The 17044-nt window shown below is 58.4% G+C and overlaps 2 protein-coding genes across 4 annotated transcripts; both read left to right on the top strand.

Moving 5' to 3' along the window:
- The first annotated feature begins 1597 nt into the window (after positions 1 to 1597).
- On the top strand, positions 1598 to 9216 carry RENBP (renin binding protein). 2 transcript variants are annotated; one of them, XM_065916406.1, is made up of 11 exons: positions 1598 to 1727; positions 2044 to 2153; positions 2314 to 2389; positions 2572 to 2647; positions 2845 to 3017; positions 4356 to 4580; positions 5269 to 5350; positions 5577 to 5752; positions 6275 to 6406; positions 8890 to 8977; positions 9067 to 9216. In XM_065916406.1, exons 1-11 carry the CDS (start codon positions 1701 to 1703, stop codon positions 9198 to 9200), a joined length of 1299 nt encoding a protein of 432 aa, XP_065772478.1. In that variant the 5' UTR covers positions 1598 to 1700; the 3' UTR covers positions 9201 to 9216. The 2 variants fall into 2 exon arrangements, with proteins under 2 accessions (XP_065772478.1, XP_065772476.1); XM_065916404.1 differs by having other exon boundaries at positions 1626 to 1754.
- Positions 9217 to 9479: 263 nt separating this feature from the next.
- On the top strand, positions 9480 to 15472 carry NAA10 (N-alpha-acetyltransferase 10, NatA catalytic subunit). Of its 2 annotated transcripts, XR_010660387.1 has the most exons (9): positions 9480 to 9662; positions 10149 to 10247; positions 10677 to 10735; positions 11680 to 11725; positions 11811 to 11926; positions 12119 to 12163; positions 13257 to 13341; positions 14937 to 15179; positions 15394 to 15472. XR_010660387.1 is itself a non-coding variant. In XM_065915059.1 (8 exons), the coding sequence occupies exons 1-8, from the start codon at positions 9642 to 9644 to the stop codon at positions 14142 to 14144; spliced, it is 708 nt and encodes a 235-aa protein (XP_065771131.1). In that variant the 5' UTR covers positions 9480 to 9641; the 3' UTR covers positions 14145 to 14237. The 2 variants fall into 2 exon arrangements, 1 of the variants encoding a protein (XP_065771131.1); XM_065915059.1 differs by lacking the exons at positions 14937 to 15179; positions 15394 to 15472 and adding an exon at positions 13908 to 14237.
- Positions 15473 to 17044: the final 1572 nt, after the last annotated feature.

Here is a 17044-nt window from a genome sequence, read left to right as displayed (position 1 = left end):
CTCCTCTGTCCCTGGTACCCTCTCTGTTGGAATCATGGGGTCTTGTGAGCATGTGGTCCTGTTGGTCCCTCACCATGCCAACTCTGACCTGACTCAGAGCCCAGGCACCTCATGCCTCCGAGGGGCCCAGATGGGGGTGGTGGGGGCAGGCAGAGGCCCAGGGAGAGTGGTGGGCACATGTAATTCAGGCTACAGCAGGGGGGGGGCAATGTCCAGGGGTGGGAAGATGTGGGCCAACTGTGGGGCAGAGAGTCTACCTGAGGGACTCCAGAGAGAAGTCACGGGGTGAGGAGCACTGCCTGCTTTCACCTCGGGGTTGCCCCATGACCGACGGCCATGTCTGAGGCTGGAACTTCAGAACCCTCCCCGGAGCAAAACGAGTCCTTGGCTAGGCATGTTACAGGAAGGCAGGGGAAAGCTGGGTAGAAGGGATACGCCAGGAATAATGATGGGCATCTGTAGCTGGGTGGCTGATACCAAGCCAGCTGGGACCCCAGCCGGGACTCCCCCCCCAAGCACGTGGTCACATGGGGGGCACACAGCGGCCACAGGGTGTGCTGACCTGCAGGGCGCCCATGGTCTCGTCGGGACAAGTACACGGCGCGCCAGGCTCCTGTCCCTGGGCTGCACGGATGAGGCAGAGGCCCAGTTACATCTCCGGCAAACAGGGTGCCCCCCTCTGAAGCCCAAGCTTCCCCAAGCCCCCATGGGAGTCCAGGGTCCTGGAAACGGCCCCTCCACATAATTCTTCCATTGGCTGAGCAAGAGGAGGAAGTTTGACCCGCCTTTTGCAGAGCACCCGATGTAATCGGACAGTCCGGAGAGGCAGACTGGGTGCTGGAAGGTCTGCCTGGAGAACTCCGGCTCTGAGGACCCTGCTCTCCACTTGCACGTTTCCCGCATGACTGTCGAGTGGCATCTCTGGGGTGAAGAGGTCAGGGGCTGTGGAGCGGATTCCACAGAGAGAGGACTTGCCCGCCCTGTGGGGTCACAGGTCAGAGGGGTCTCAGCGTTCAGGAATTTCCAGCTGTCTCTTCTCTTGGACTTCCCTGGTGGTTCAGACGGTAAAGAGTCTGCCTGTGATGCTGGAGACCTGGGTTTGATCCCTGGGTCAGGAATATCCCCTGGAGAAGGGAATGGCAACCCACTCCAGTGTTCTGGCCTGGAGATTCACATGGACGTAGGAGCCTGGTGGGCTACAGTCCATGGGGTCGCCAAGAGTCAGAAGTGACTTCATTGTCATTTTTTCCTCTCCTGGGCACCTGGACTCATGCCCTGCCCTGCCCTGCCCCGGGGGGACCCCTCAGGCGGGGAGACGTGGCTGGAGGAGGGAAGACAGCCCTGAGTTCCCTCTTTACCCCACCTCCCACCCCAATCCCAGAATGTCCTGCCAACTCACCCAGCACTTTCCACCAGGAGGGCATTAAGCGGAGGGCGCCCAGCAGAGGAGCTCCAGCGACCTCAGCTTCCCTCGCGGGGGGCGGGGGGAACGGGGGTGGGCGGAGGGTCCGCCCGGGGGGCGTGGCCGGAGGGTGGGGGCATGGCCGTGAGCCAACCAAGCCCCGCCCCCGCTGTGGGCTTGGCCCCCGGGCCAGGCGGAACCTGGCGGGGTAGAGGTGGGTGGTGCTAGGCTGGGTCAGCTGAGTGACAGTCACGCGACCGCACTCCGCTCCGTGTGGCTTCCTGGAGGAGAGGGAGTGATGAGCCGGGGTCTCCGAGTGTGGCAGGCCAGTGCTGGGCGGCCCGGGCAAGGGGTGAGGGCTGGGGGTGGTCGGTGTTGTCCTGGAGGAGGCCGTCCAGGGCGGAGGGCGGGGACGGGGGCGGGGTTCAGTCCCAAGGCAGGCCCATCTTGGTCAGGAGGGCAGACCTGCCTCGGGGGGCGCGGGGGGGGGGGGAGATTCCCGAGGCTTTGAGTCAGGCACCCCTAGGGGGCCACTCGAGCCTGGGGTGACCTGCGGCCCCGGGGAGTCCACCGACGGGACGGGCACCCGAGAAGACGGGGCGGCCTGTAGGGGAGCCGTGTCTCCAAGTCTCTGTCCACAGGACATGGAGAAGGAACAAGAGACGCTGCGGGCCTGGAAAGAGCGCGTGGCGCGCGAACTGGATCGCGTGGTGGCTTTCTGGCTGGAGCACTCCCACGACCAGGAACAGGGGTGCGCGCCTTGCCCTTCTTGGGGCCTTGGACTGGGTTCTTCGCTCCTCTGGAGCCCCTGTACCTCACTCTGGACTGACTGCCATCTGTGGGGCGCCGCCCCCAGCCCCCGCCCCCACCCCCATCCCCGCGAACTCGGCTAATGTCAGCGTGTCCCGCAGGGGCTTCTTCACGTGCCTTGGCCGCGACGGGCGGGTGTACGATGACCTCAAGTACGTCTGGCTGCAGGGGAGGCAGGTACGGACGAGGCGTGCCCGGGGGCGCCCGGGACTGGAACCAGCGCGCTGGGTCCTGCCTGAGTTTGCACACCGGTCAGGGATCGCGGGCTCACCGCCCTCCTTCCCACGGCCCTGAGGACGGCGGCTCCACTTGAGCCACGACCCCTCCGCTCCTCCCCCCCCCCCCCCGCCCCAACCCAGGTGTGGATGTACTGTCGCTTGTACCGCCAGTTTGAGCGCTTCCGCCGCCCGGAGCTTTTGAATGCAGCTAAAGCAGGTGCCCTCCCTCCCCGTCCCCGTCTCCCCAGAGGCCACTCTTGGTGATCCCCGCAGCCGCGCGGTACTCCCAGTTGCCTGCTTGCCAGCCGGCTCTAGAAGCCCCCCCAGGGCGCCCAGTGCCCACTGATGGGGAGGAAGGCACCGTCTGGGGCATCCCCAACGCGCCTTCCAGCGCACCACCTTCCTGACCACCAGGTGGCGAGTTTTTGCTGCGTTATGCCCAAGTGGCACCTCCTGCAAAGAAGTGTGCCTTTGTGCTGACCAGGGACGGCCGCCCAGTCAAGGTGCAGCGGACCATCTTCAGCGAGTGTTTCTACACCATGGCCATGAACGAGCTGTGGAGGGTGACGGGGGACGCGCGGTACCAGGTGTGGGGGAGGATGGGCACGCTGTACATCTCCGTCCCCTCACCTTTGCTGGCTCCTGGCACCTGGGTGTGGGCCAGATCTGTCCTTAACATCAGTCCTTTCTCTGAGCCCACAGGGCCCAGGGCTGCCAGTCACGCCCACTGTTACTGCTGTTACTGTCACTGTGTGTCCTCCCTCCCCCAGAGACCCTCCCCCAACAACCCCCACAGGGGCCCTGGGCACTGTTCAGTTCAGTTCAGCGACTCAGTCGTGTCCAACTCTTTGCAACCCCATGAACTGCACCATGCCAGGCCTCCCTGTCCATCACCAACTCCCGGAGTTTACTCAAACTCATGTCCATCGAGTTTGTGATGCCATCCAACCATCCACTCCTGTGTCGTCCCCCTCTCCTCCCGCCTTCAATCTTTCCCAGCATCAGGATATTTTCTAATGAGTTGGTTCTTCGCATCAAGTGGCCAAAAGTACTGGAGTTTCAGCTTCAGGATCAGTCCTTCTAATAAATATTCAGGACTGATTTTCTTCAGGATGGGCACAGAGGTGTTACCAAACCAGACTTGGGCCCATGTGCGGTGAAGGCAATCCACTGACACCAGGTGGTGGGGAAGGAAAGTACAGCATTTATTCCAAAGGGACAGGGTAGGTCCTGCTCAAAACACCTTTCAGAGAAGGGTTTAGGGCAAAATCAAGGAGGAGGTTGAAGGGCACCTGATCGGCTCTTCTGATTGGCTGGTGGTGAGATAACCAGGAGGGAGTTACATGATCCACTTTCTGGTACCAATGTGCTCTATGTGTCACTGGGCATCATGTACTTAAGTTCTTCCCCCTGGTGGGTGTTTTAGTTATGTGCAAAACAGCTCAAGGATACAACTCAGGATTTTATTTATGGCTCTTGAGGAAGACTTTAGTCTAAACTCTTATTGTTTTGTCTTGCTTATCTGTTTTCTTTTGTTTCTGCATTTCCTCACTTCTCTGATTAAATATGCTCCTTGGAACTTGGAAAGGCCTAGGAGGCTAAAACTTTTCAACAAACAAGAAGTGGGGGACCCTGGGGGATCAACTGCCTGCACTCCCCCCCCCCCCCAGGTTCTGCAGGGTCCTGCCCAGAGGGACCAGCCCTGCCCTGGCTAGGAGGGTGCTCCTCCCTAGCCCCATCATCTTTCAAAGCTGACCTCACTGCCTGGGCACGGTCTGCAATCCCCAGCCCAGGAGCCCTAGCACCCAGCCTGGGGCCAGGCCTTGGTAGGGGTGTCCTAGGAGCTCAGCCCAGGGGACCTGGGCAAAACAGACTGAATGGGCTGCAGCCTTAGCCTGGGTCTCCCCTCCCCCCTCCCCCCACAGAGCGAAGCCATGGAGATGATGGATCAGATTGTGAGCTGGGTGCGGGAGGACCCCTCCGGGCTGGGCCGGCCGCAGCTCCCTGGGGCCCCGGCCTCGGAATCCATGGCGGTGCCCATGATGCTGCTCAACCTGGTGGAGCAACTCGGGGAGGCGGACGAGGAGCTGGCAGGCATCTCCGCGGAGCTGGGGGACTGGTGTGCTCAGAGGATTCTGCAACACGTGCAGGTGGGGGCAGGAGATAGACACTGGTTGCCAGACCAGTCCTGGGGGGCTGGGGCACAGGGTGACCACCATTCCCCACCCCCAGGCCCACACCCACCCCCGAGCTCAGTCGTCTCCAATTCTTTCTGACCCTATGGACTGTAGCCCACCAGGCTCCTCGGTCCATGGGAATTCTCCCAGGCCAGAATACTGGAGTGGGTTGCCATGCCCTCCTCCAGGGGATCTTCCCCACCCAGAGATCAAACCCAGGTCTGCTGCACATTGCAGGCAGATTCTTTACCATCTGAGCCACCAGGGAAGCCCACTCATGAGCTAGGGGTCTATTTTACAGATGGGGAGACACAGGGAGGTATGGCCCAGAACCCTTGGAAAGGGTGGGGGAGGACCCCAGGGATCCAGGTGGGGGTGAGGGCAGGAGGGTGGGGTCCAGACCCCCAGGCCCATCAAGGAGCACAAAACCCAGACCCAGCTTCCTCCCAGGCCTCTGGACAGCCAGGTCAGCCCAATCTCAGTCTCCCCGTTCAGTGTCTTCTGGGGCCCAGGCCCAAAGCAAGTTCCAGACCCTTGGGAGGGAATCGGCTCCTCAAAGCCCCTCGCCCACCCCTGCCAGCCCACCCAAGCCTGCAGATGGGGAGGGAGGGGGCAGAGGGGTTGCTGAGCGCTGAACCCCCTTCTGCTCCTCCCTCTGCAGAGGGGTGGGCAGGCTGTGCTGGAGAATGTGTCAGAGGATGGTGAGGAACTCTCAGGCTGCTTGGGGAGACACCAGAACCCAGGTGAGGGGTTGGGTGGGCTTCAGATGTGGGAACTGCCTGCCTCCCTCCACACTGGGCACTGAGGACCTGGCAGAGAAGCAGGGATGGGCCTGCCATGCTGGGGGCATGGCTCAAAGCAGCCCCCACTGCTGGCAAGAGAGGAAGGGAGTCAGTATGCAGCGCAGGGGGCTGGAACCCCCTACCTGGGGGAGACCACATTACCTGCCTTACCCTGAGCTCTCACCAGGCCACGCGCTGGAGGCTGGCTGGTTCCTGCTCCGTTATGCCATCCGAAGAGGTGACGCCAAACTTCAAGCCCACGTGATCGACAAGTTCCTACTGTTGCCTTTCCACTCTGGATGGGACCCTGAGCATGGTGGCCTCTTCTACTTTCAGGATGCTGATGGCCTCTGCCCCACCCAGGTGGGAATGTGCCCAGGGCTGTCCTCAACCCATTTCACAGAGGATGGGGGCCCAGGGAGACCCCTGTGGTCCTCAAACTCACACACGCAAGGAGACACATGTCCCTCCATTTTGGAAAGGCTCAATGGGTGATTCTAAGCCATCAGCAGTGGGAGCAGATTTGGTCCCTTATGTCTGTGTGATTATACCTTGATCCCACTGAGGTCCACAGAAGGTGACTGAGTTGGCCACCGGCAGGAGCTGACTGTCCAAAGGGCTCTAGACAGACCAATGAGACAGCCAGGGTTTGGATTCCAGGGCTCAAGGGGAGCCTGGCCCAGCCCTGCCCTTCTGGCTCAAGAAGCTAGTGCCAATCTGCCGGGCAGTCAAGGCCTCCATAGTCGTCCATGCCACAGTGAAGCTCCAAGTGCCTGGGCCGGATGGAGTCTTAGCCAGGGCCTGAATGATGGGGGTGACCTTCCTGCTGAGAGGGGTGGTGGAGGGTGGTACCCAGGCTTCTAGATGCCTCCTCTCTGCTCCCAGCTGGAGTGGGCCATGAAGCTCTGGTGGCCACACAGTGAAGCCATGATCGCCTTCCTCATGGGCTACAGTGAGACTGGGGACCCCGCCTTGCTGCGCATCTTCTACCAGGTGGCCGAGTACACCTTCCGCTGGGTAAGTGCTGCTGCTTGGTCTCAGCAAAGGTGTGGAGACTGCAGACCTGGCGGGGAGGGCGAATCTTCCTACACATCCCCCGCTTGCCCCTCAGCAGACATGGGTCCCAGCCCCAGTACCTTCTGTTGAGTCAACAGAGCAGCCCCTTCCCCACTGGAGCTCACATTTTGCTGGCAGTGGGACTGACCATAAACAAGTAAACAAGCAAACAGAGATGGGGATGAGAGCTCTGGGAAATACAGCAAGGTCAGGGGGCTGGGGGGGTGCTGATGGGAAGGAAAAAAGCTGGAAGGGGTGCTCAGCAAAGAGGGGTCAACCTGACTCTGGGGTTTAATGGTGCCGGGGCTTTGGGAGGGGAGGCCATAGGGCCCCAGGCCAAGGCAGGGAGATGGTGTGGTGGCTGTCATCCTGGCCAGTAAGCGGGGGCCTGACCTGGGGTGGAAGATGCAACAGGAGCAGGGCTCAGAGTCTGGTTGAGTGGGAGAAGTCTGAACTGGCCACAAGTGTCTGGGTGTCATAAGGATATAGATGATATATACTGCGAGCCACAAGGCAAGGTGAGCTTTGAGGACAGAAAGAAAAGAGAAAAGGGAATAGGAGGGCCCAGCAAAGGAGACAAGAATCAGTTGTGAGGCAGGAAGGAAGCCAGGGACACCCCCCACCACTAGAGGCCTGAATGTACTGAGTGGAGTGATGACCTGTGCCAGCCATGGCTGAGAGGCACCTTGGGGGCTGAGCCTGAATGAAGGAAAATTCCCAATGTGTTTCAAAAGCCACAACTCACTCCATCAGTAAACCCTAGTACAGGAGGGATTACAACAGGGGGTCTTACTTGGTGGTCTGTGGGTTTTGTGACCTGGGAGAAAACTCTATCTTTCTTTACGCTAACCTCTAACTGAAATCCAGTATTTGCTTCCATCATGAATGAAAGCACAGTGGTATTAGCAGTGTCTGACTTCATCACCAGTAGACATCCCAAATGTGTTCATGTTACATTGTAGTTCGAGGGGCATCTCCCAGTATTGCACACACTCATCATTACTTCCAAACACAACAGTCACAAGACCCGGGGTGATGTATGTTAATACTGAATGCATTCAAAAGAACCTGTGTTCGAGGCCATCGGGGTTGGTTAACTGCATAAAGTGAAATTTAAGGAATAAATTGTCAAGAAAGAGAGATGGCCATCGAACAATCAGGAAACTTATAAACAGATCAGTCATTATGCACTGATCATCATAACAGAAGACAGGAAATTCAGACATCCACAGAAATGCTGGACAGGAAAACAGTTCAATCTGTCCCTGTCAGATCAAATAGTTGAATAATAAGTGAGGACATGAGCAGTGTCACTGGAAAGATAGAATGAATAGATATAGAACTAGTGTTACCTGCTATGAAGAGGAGTAGACCTATTCACAGGTCGACATTTAAAAAGACATTTTGATAGTGTACTTCAGTGTCACTGACTTCTTCCACAGTCCTTCTGAGAAGGGATTCCACTCACGTCTCTATCTGGGGAGGAAAGAGAAGGATCTAGGCCAGGGTTCTGGAGTCTACCCTGGAGCATCTGCAAGGAACTGTGGGCAAGAGAGAAGAAAGAAATTTGGAATGGGTCAACACAGTTGCTGGGCAGGGTCAGGCTTCAGGGGGATCCAAGGGAGAGGGAGATGTGTTTGGGACCTGTTACAAGCAAGGCTGGAGTCAGCTCAGTGCTAGATAACTACAATCTCATCAACTGGAAGACAGGCCTGTGAAGCGGAGAACAGGAACTCAAAGGGAATCATCTGTTAGAAAGTTACATGACAGGTCAGCACTTCTATTCTCTTTCTTTAAATTAATTCTGTTGAAGTGCAATGAATATTTTAAGTATCCATTTTAAGTATTCAGTTTACTGAGATATAGCAATGTATATATCTGTGTTTAGTACCTAAGTTGTATCTGACTCTTGTGGCCCAATGGACTGCAGCCTGCCAGGCTCCTCTGTTCATGGGATTTCCCAGGCAAGAATACTGGAATGGGTTGCCATTTCCTTCTCCAGGGGATTTTCCCGATCCAGGGATCCAACCCAGGTCTCCTGCATTGGCAAGCAGGTTCTTTTGCACAGAGCCACCAGGGAAGTCCCATATTTATCTGTATAACTACCAGCATACTCAAGATACAGAACTGTTCCATCATACCCAAGCAGGGTTCTTTATTCCATCTTGCAAGGTTTCATCTCACAGTCAGCAGCCCCTTTCCAAAGTGGGGTATCTAGGTGCCCACTCCGGCTGCAGAAAAAGGAAAAGAGAAAGCCCTTTGTGTTCATATTTGTCCAGGACACGGGATCTAACAGCACTGGTTCTGTAGTTATGGTATCTGGGATCTGCCTGGGCTCTGATCCCGGGTAGCGCTTTAGTGGGACGGGTGAACACTTATTCCCCAGGCGTTTGGCAAATGGGCAGCTCCTGCCGGCGCTGCCTGTCACTGCCTTGTTATTGCAGTTTCGCGATCCAGAGTACGGGGAATGGTTTGGCTACCTGAACCGAGATGGGAAGGTCGCCCTCACTATCAAGGGGGGTCCTTTCAAAGGTGAGTGGGGGACAGGGCGGAGCCGCAGGGGCTCAGGGCACTTGACTGTCCCTAGCCCTCCCAACCCGCTGTCCCGCCTCTCCCCGTAGGCTGCTTCCACGTGCCGCGGTGCCTGGCCATGTGCGAGGAGATGCTGAACGACCTGCTGAGCCGTCTCGCCCCTGCCTCGGCCCTCAGCGCCCGGCCTCCGCCCGCTGGTCCCGCCCGCCCGGGTGCAGAATAAAACGAAGTCTATTACACTGTCTGTGTGTGTGAGCTTCCGTGGGGTTGCGGGAGTGGGGGTAACGCCCGACGCCTTTGGTTGGAGAGCACCTGCTCGCCCGGCCAGTGACCCACCCGGAGCTCTGGAACCTCCCACCTTGACAAGAGGCCCGCCCCGCGCCGGGGCTCGCCCGGCCATTGGCCCGCCCCGCATAGACGCCCCGCCCTGCTCTTGGAGCTCCCTGCGCATTGGCCAAACACCCAGGAGGGTGGGTCCGACAGCGCGCCACTTCCGGCCGGTGGCCGGGCCAGGCGCGCACCGCCTCTTCCGCCGCCGCCCCCGCGATCCGGGACCTAGCTCCAGCCCTAGCCGTGGCCTGGCAGCCCCGGTGTCGCTCCGGAGCGTGGCGGCAGCTGACTGCGCGTTCACGACCCGCTGGGAGCCGCGAGCCTCGCCGCCGTTATGAACATCCGCAATGCGAGGGTGAGGGGCCGGGTCCGGAGACGGTCCGCGCCGCGTGGGAGCGGGGCCTGGTGGCCGCGTGCGCATGCTCCTGAGGGGCCCAGCCGAGCCCCAGGGCCGGCCGCCTGGAGCGCCTGCGGCCGCCTGGCACAAAACAGTAAAGACCACCGTTCCCATGGGGTTGGCCCTCCCCACAGATGAGGCCAGGGGTTCAAGGCCGAGGTTGCGAACCCCTTCTTTCGGGGATGTCAGGGCTCCGTGGGGTGGTGTTGGGGAGCTTCCTGGCGCTCACGTCGTTCCTGGAACCGTCAAGTTTTTGCCCGGCGGCCCTGGGCCAGGCCTATGCAGAGACAGATAGCCCCAGCTCCCGCCCAGATCTGGGGCTGGGGGTGGGGGGCCGGTAAGTAGACAGCGAGCAGGGCTCCAACAGAACCAGGGCTCCAACAGAACCGAGGCCTACTTAGTGCAGCCCCAGGCCTGACCGCATTCCATTGCCCTCCCTTGCAGCCAGAGGACCTGATGAACATGCAACACTGCAACCTCCTGTGCCTGCCTGAGAACTACCAGATGAAATACTATTTCTACCATGGCCTCTCCTGGCCCCAGGTGGGGTGGCTGTTGAATTTGGGGACTGGGTCAAGGAGGCCAGGGAATTCCCACCCTGGGTTGGCTGAGAACATGAAGAGTCCAGTGCGGGGACGCCTGGGTGAAGGAGGCCCTGAGGGTTGGCTTCAGCTGGGGTGGCTGGGGGTGGAAAGGAGGTGCCTGAAGACGGGAGATGAACAGGGCCAACCTAGAAGCAGAATTACCAACTGTCTGCCCACTTCTTCCCGGTTAAGAACAAGGGGCACCGTGTGGTATGGGAAAACAAGGCCACCTTGCCTGGAGGTCAGGAGCTGTCACTGAACTCCACCCTGGGCTGCTGTCCATCATGGCCAGGGCAAGAGACAGGCGGTTTGACCAGGTGTCTGCTAAGGGCTCCTCCAGCTCTGATAGAAACTTGTTTTCTGCCTCCTTTTTCCTCCTGTCTTCTAGCTCTCGTACATCGCCGAGGACGAGAATGGGAAGATCGTGGGGTACGTCCTGGCCAAAATGTGAGTCATCAGGGACAGAGAGACAAGACTGGCGCCTGACCTGCGGGTGGGGGAGGAGGGACACTGACATATGCATATGTCTGATGGAGGCTGCCTGGGTTGGATTTTTTTTTTTCTTTTTGAAATGAATAGACTGTTCTTCAGTTTGAGCTTTAGAGGAAATGTGAGTGCAAGATATACACCCCTCTCACATAACTCCTCCCCTGTCTTCCCTGGTTGCCTCTCTTACTAATATCTCCTTGTACATCTGTTACAATATTGCTACATCGTTATTAAAGTCCATAGTTCACAGTAAGTTTCATCCTTGGAGTCATATGGACAAATGTATAACAACATGTGTTCACTTCTATAGTATCACACAGAGTAGTCTCACTGCCTGTGGAGTTTTCCGTACGCCACCTGTTCATCCCTCCTCTCTCCCCAGGGAACCACTGATCTCTTTACTATCTCCATAGTTTTGCCTTTTCCAGAACATCCCACGACTAGAATCATACAGTGTGTGGGCTTCCCAGGTGGCTCAGTGGTAAAGAATCTGCCTGCCACTGCAGGAGACACAGGTTCGATCCCTTGGTGGGGAAGATCCCCTGGAGGAGGAAATGGCAACCCACTCCAGTACTCTTGCCTGGAGAATCTCCATGGACAAAGGAGCCTGGTGGGCTACTGTCCATGGGGTCACAAAGAGTCAGACACGACTGACTGCGCACGTACCTCAACATACAGTATAGCCATTTCAGACTGCCTCTCAGTCTTTTGTATTGAAGTTTCCTCCATGTCTTTTCCTGGCTTGATAACTCCCTTCTTTTTAGCACTGAATAGTGTTCCATTGATACTGCACTTGTCTTTTGTCTGCTGCCTGGGGTCTGGAGAGCCCTGACTCTCTCCCCTACCCTGGGTCCGGGGGCACTGTGGGGTTTGCTCCTAGCCTCTCTTTCTTCTTGCTCTAGGGAAGAAGACCCAGACGATGTGCCCCATGGACATATCACCTCGCTGGTGCGTAGGACCACCCCCCACCAGGCTCTGGTGGGCGTGGAAGTTAGTTGGAGCCACCTCTGAGGTCCCACTTTTCTGCCCCCAGGCTGTGAAGCGTTCCCACCGGCGTCTTGGTCTGGCTCAAAAGCTGATGGACCAGGCCTCCCGAGCCATGATCGAGAACTTCAATGCCAAATATGTCTCCCTGCATGTCCGGAAGAGGTGGAAGCCGGGGCCAAAGGAAGGGGCGTGGGGGCTACTGTCTTGATACGGGTCCTGGGCAGCCTTGGCTTTTGGAGAAGACTGGGAGATGGAATTCGTGGGGAGGGGGGCTGGGAGGAGGGGCAGGACCTGGATGTGCTGTCCCTGTCTGGCCTGATCTGTAGAGCTCAGCACTGCCTTGTTCCCCTACAGTAACCGGGCAGCTCTGCACCTCTATTCCAACACGCTCAACTTTCAGTAAGTAGATCTAGATGTTTCTAATGGGAATGGGACAGTCCCCAGGTCTGACTTGCCCAGGTGGCTGAGATGGGCTGAGCTACCTTCTAGGCATGAGGGTGGGCGGCAGCTGGAGCTAGGGACAGGCTGTGGCCTCCACTTGGAGACAGTGACACCTACCTGCCACCGTCTGCTCGAGACGTGTTGTGGGTCTAGAGGACATTTAGTGTTTCTTGCTGGGCAGAAGACGACTACCTGCTGTTGGTGGGGGCCAGGTGAAGGGCAGCATGGTGAAGGCGTTCAGAAGTAGAGACAAGGACCCAGGACAGGAACAGGACTGAAAGTGACCAGGCACCTAGAAGCATCTCAGCAGAACCAGAAGAAAGGGTAAACCAAAGCACATTGGTGCAGGAAGGGTGCAGCAGAGGGGTCTAGAGCCCTGGGTGTCCTAGTGGGCGAGAGCAGTCCGCTCAGTGTGCCCAGCACAGGACACAGAGAGCCTGGCCAGGAACTGCCCTGCCCAGGGCGTTGTGGTGAAAGCCGCTGGGATGGGCTGTTTGTGGAGAGCCCACTGAGACAGCCTTAGCTTCAGCTTGCTTAAGGAAGGGAAGGACCTACAGGCTGGGCATCTGAGGATCTTTGACCTGGGTGCAGACGCCCCTGCTGGTTGACAGTTCCCGGGTCTGAAGGCTGGCAGGGCCTTTCTGGGCCATCCAGGAACACCAAGAACAGAGGCCACAGCACCCCCCCCCCCCATTTCCAACTGCTTGGCATGGGAGGCAGCCAGCCATGCATGCCCAGGAAGTGACAGGGAACTGGACAAAGAGGGGGAGGGTATTGCCACATTCAGGGGCGACGGTTCCCAGGAAACCACAGACACAGATCCTTGGGAGCCAGGTTAGGGATGAGGGGTGGTGGCAGGATGCCAGGGGTGGGAGGGAGTCCAGCTTACTGTTGGAGAAAGCAGACGGAAGGCCACGTCAGAAACGTCTCCAAAGGGGCTTTGGGGGGGGGCACTGACACCCTGTCCCACTGGCAGATGGCAACAGAGGGTGGAGGAGAATTGCCCCCAACTTGGTTTCTCCTCCTCTCCACCCCTCGCCCCCGCCCCCAGGATCAGCGAAGTGGAGCCCAAATACTACGCTGACGGGGAAGATGCATACGCCATGAAGCGGGACCTTACCCAGATGGCCGATGAGGTGAGTCCGGTGGGGCCAAGGCCGCCGGCCCCAAGCAGGCTGAGCGGGGTGGCCTGAGGGAGTTGGAGGTGTCCTGGTCCTCTTCACCTCAGCTGACAGGTGGGGAGCCAGACCTTGGCGGGGCTTTAAAGAAGGCTGTCATTGGGCCAAGGCTCCATTTTCTGAGGAGGAGGCCTGTCCTGCCCAGAGGCCGCTGTGACAGGACAGTGGGGAGGCATCTGGACGTGCTGAGGCGCAGGGCTGGGGATGGCTGCGGCCGGCTCCAAGGCTGAGGAGACAGTCAGGGTTCTGCCCAAGGCTCCACAGGGGCCAGGATCATTCAGAGGGCTCCACAGCAGCCGCGTGAGGGCATATGAACACCTCCACTTCACTGAAGAGGAAACAGGCCCAGAGGGGGCAGTTGCCGGGACTAGCCCTGGGTCTCCCAACGCAGTCCTGTGTTTCCTGCCCTGCCTGCCCCCCCCCCAAGCAAGGGACCAGAAACAGGCAGTGGGAGCAGACCCTCGTGGTCTAGAGACTTAGGCCCTGTCTCCTTCCTCCCGCCTCTCCCGGGCTTCCGGTGGCAGCTGAGGCGGCACCTGGAGCTGAAGGAGAAGGGCAGGCATGTGGTGCTGGGCTCCATCGAGAACAAGGTGGAAGGCAAGGGCAACTCGCTTCCGAGCTCAGGGGAGGCCTGTCGTGAGGAAAAGGGCCTGGTTGCGGAGGACAGCGGTGGTGACAGCAAGGACCTCAGCGAGGTCAGCGAGACCACAGAGAGCACCGACGTCAAGGACAGCTCAGAGGCCTCTGACTCGGCTTCCTAGAGCCCGAACCTGCTCCCCTCCCTGTCCTGGCCTGCCCATCCCATCCTCACCGCAAGAGGTTTCACAATAAACTTCACCCAGTGGCCTTGGGGAGTTCACGTGTGCGAGTGTGCACCTTTTGGGTGGTGTGTGGATGCCCCGCTCTGGCTCTTGTGTTCCTCTGGATGTGGACCTCACAGCCTTTTGGCACAGTGTGTCCTGCAAGCCCTCCTAGAAGGGAAGAGCTTTGTCAGGGCTTTGGAGAGGTCTGATGGCTTGGAGCCATCTTTGGGTCTGGGAGGGTGGGGGAAAGAGACCCTGGAGTTCTGGAAGCCTTCTGAGCCTTGCTGTGCTGCTGCCCTGCCAGGCTCCAGATGTGGGAGTTCTGCTGCGCATTGACCTTATCTACCATCTCAGTAGTGACCCAACCAGCTCCCCAGTTCCCCAAGCCCTGGCAAGTGTCCTTGATTCCTCCCTCCCCTGCAAACTAAAAGGTCTGCCAATTTTGTGTGTTTGATCACTGTGATACCCCTTGAATCTCCTTCCTAACGGTTTTATATTCACAGAGGTGAGCAGATAGTACAGGGTTTCTGTGGATGCACGCCCCCCCCCTTTCCAGTTTCCACTATTAATAACATTTTGACCTTTCTTTTATCTTTTTAATTGGAGGCTAATTACTTTATTATTAATAACATTCTGTATTCTTACATTTGACCCAATACTGATACATTATAACTATAGTTCAGGGTTTACATTTCCTTCTGCATTGTACACTCTGGGTTTTGACAAATAACATCATGTCATTTCATGCAGAATGCTGCTGCTGCTGCTGCTGTTAAGTCGCTTCAGTCGTGTCTGACTCTGTGCGACCCCATAGATGGCAGCCCACCAGGCTCCCCAGTCCCTGGGATTCTCCAGGCAAGAACACTGGAGTGGGTTGCCATTTCCTTCTCCAATGCATGAAAGTGAAAAGTGAAAATGAAGTCGCTCAGTCCGACTCTTCGCGACCCCACGGACTGCAGCCCACCAGGCTCCTCCGTCCATGGGATTTTCCAGGCAAGAGTACTGTAGTGGGGTGCCATTGCCTTCTCCATTCATGCAGAATAGAAGCCTAAAATTTGCTCCAGTACCTTTCATCCCTGCTATTCCCTCTGGCTGCAGCACCATTGTTTGCTGCCCCTCCTCCCTGGGCGGGCTGCCTGGGCCGCCCACCTCCCAGCGGAGCTCAACACTCCTTACCTGTCACTACCTTATGCCCCTGCTACCGCAGATGGCACACTGCTCTCCTGCTACGCTGAATAATTCGCTACCAGAGGTTGGAGCTCCTGTCTCTCTCTGGCTGGCGCCTGCCACGTGATCAACAGGCCGCCTGGTAAGCGGAGACCAGTGGGCGGGTCGGGAATTGGAAAACGCGCCTGCGCGGGCCTGTGCGCCGCTGCCGGCTCCTGGGCGGGCGAGAGGGAGGGAGGCCGTGTTCTGATGGACTCAAATTTCTGCCTCGCTCCGCCTTTCGCGCCAGGCATCAATCCCTTTCGATTCGCCTACGGAGCCGGCTTCGTTCCCAGGCTCTGATTGGTCCAGCGGCGGCTGGGCCGGGCTCCGCGCGGAGGGCGGGGCGGGGCGAGCGGCGGAGCATGCGCATTACCTCGGCCGCGCCCCAGCGCAGGCGGGCGGGAGCCGGCAGAGGCTCCCACGGCCCCTTGCGGGCCTCTCCTTCCTCCCTCGTCCGACCCGCGCTCTACCCCCACCCCCCGTCCCCTGCGGCCCAGGTGGGCCGGTTGAGGCTCGGCCGCCCCTAGGCGGTCGGGTTTCCTGAGCGGAGGCGGGAGCTGCGGCGAGGGCAGAGGGCAAAGAGGGGAAGCCGCAGGCCCGGGTGACCCTTGGGGCCCAGCACTTCCTCCGCCTCTGCAGGACTCGCCTCTGGAGCGGTCGCTTCAGGGCCATCGTGCCCACCTGAGGCCGGAAGGCTGGGGGTGGAAAAGCAGGAATGCCTGCCCTCTAGCCGTGGGACTGTGGGTGGGTTCCAGGGAAGTTTTCCCTGGCATGAGCCTATACACCGAGGTGCACAACCTGACGTAGGCACCTGTTAACAGCCTCGCCACCGATCTCATCTCCCTCTGGTCCATTCTCCGCGTAGCAGACCTGACCCCGCCTCCTCCCGGAGCAAGTATTCACTCGCCAACCGGTTTAGCAGATCTGGTCCTGCACGGATGTGGTCCTGCCCTTCTGAGCAGTTTAGATCCTCTGAAGTGGAACAATAGAGCTGAGGATAGAGCGGGCAGTACGGCCTTAAATGCCAGAGAAGCGTTTGGCCAGTACTAGTGACTCAAAATTTTACACCAGTGGCTGAATGGGGCATCACGTGAATATTTCTGGAGTGATAAAGCAAAAGGACAGAAGGAGAGTAGGGGCCGAGGCCAGTTCAGCAGCCGTTTCTTGCGGGCTTGAGCCCTGTGCCTGGCTCTGCTGAATGGGGGAGGAACTTCGGGGGACCAGTCAGGGCTCAGATAGAGGGGAAGGGGCAAGATGTGTTTCATCCAGCTCCCAGGCCCAAAAGCCCCAGTCCCTGGTGCACACACTGCACCTTAGAGAAGGGCCTAGACACTGGGGGTGGGAGGCAGGGAGCTGAGAAGGTATGTTTTCCCATTCTGGGCAAGAGAACTGTGCACGTTGAAAGCCAGGAAGTACCAGTGCAGTCTCCTCCCTTGCAGAGCTGCAGGTCAGGGTCATGTGTGCCCACATCTGCACAGAGCCTGACTTTGAAGTCCATGCAAACACATCCCTGGACCCCTTGCACAAGTGCCCACAGGCTCCCCTTCCCTGGGCACCACCCCAAAACCTAAATACTTCTGCTACCCTTGTCACCATCTGTGTAGCCCAGGGATTTCTCTAACACGGTTGTCTACTCCGCTGTGTCACTT

The sequence above is a fragment of the Muntiacus reevesi genome, chromosome X (assembly GCF_963930625.1).
Source record: "Muntiacus reevesi chromosome X, mMunRee1.1, whole genome shotgun sequence".
Taxonomy (NCBI): Eukaryota; Metazoa; Chordata; class Mammalia; order Artiodactyla; family Cervidae; genus Muntiacus; species Muntiacus reevesi.
This window is presented reverse-complemented; position numbering and strand designations above follow the sequence as displayed.

Bases quoted from the DNA above. Each gene is read 5' to 3' on its own strand.
- RENBP (XM_065916404.1), top strand. From the start codon at position 1,701: ATGAGCCGGGGTCTCCGAGTGTGGCAGGCCAGTGCTGGGCGGCCCGGG. The intron at 1,755-2,043 runs GTGAGGGCTGGG...CTCTGTCCACAG, and splicing joins CTGGGCGGCCCGGGCAAGGG to GACATGGAGAAGGAACAAGA. The intron at 2,154-2,313 runs GTGCGCGCCTTG...CGTGTCCCGCAG, and splicing joins TCCCACGACCAGGAACAGGG to GGGCTTCTTCACGTGCCTTG.
- NAA10 (XM_065915059.1), top strand. From the start codon at position 9,642: ATGAACATCCGCAATGCGAGG. The intron at 10,736-11,679 runs GTGAGTCATCAG...TTCTTGCTCTAG, and splicing joins GGGTACGTCCTGGCCAAAAT to GGAAGAAGACCCAGACGATG. The intron at 11,927-12,118 runs GTGGAAGCCGGG...GTTCCCCTACAG, and splicing joins TCCCTGCATGTCCGGAAGAG to TAACCGGGCAGCTCTGCACC.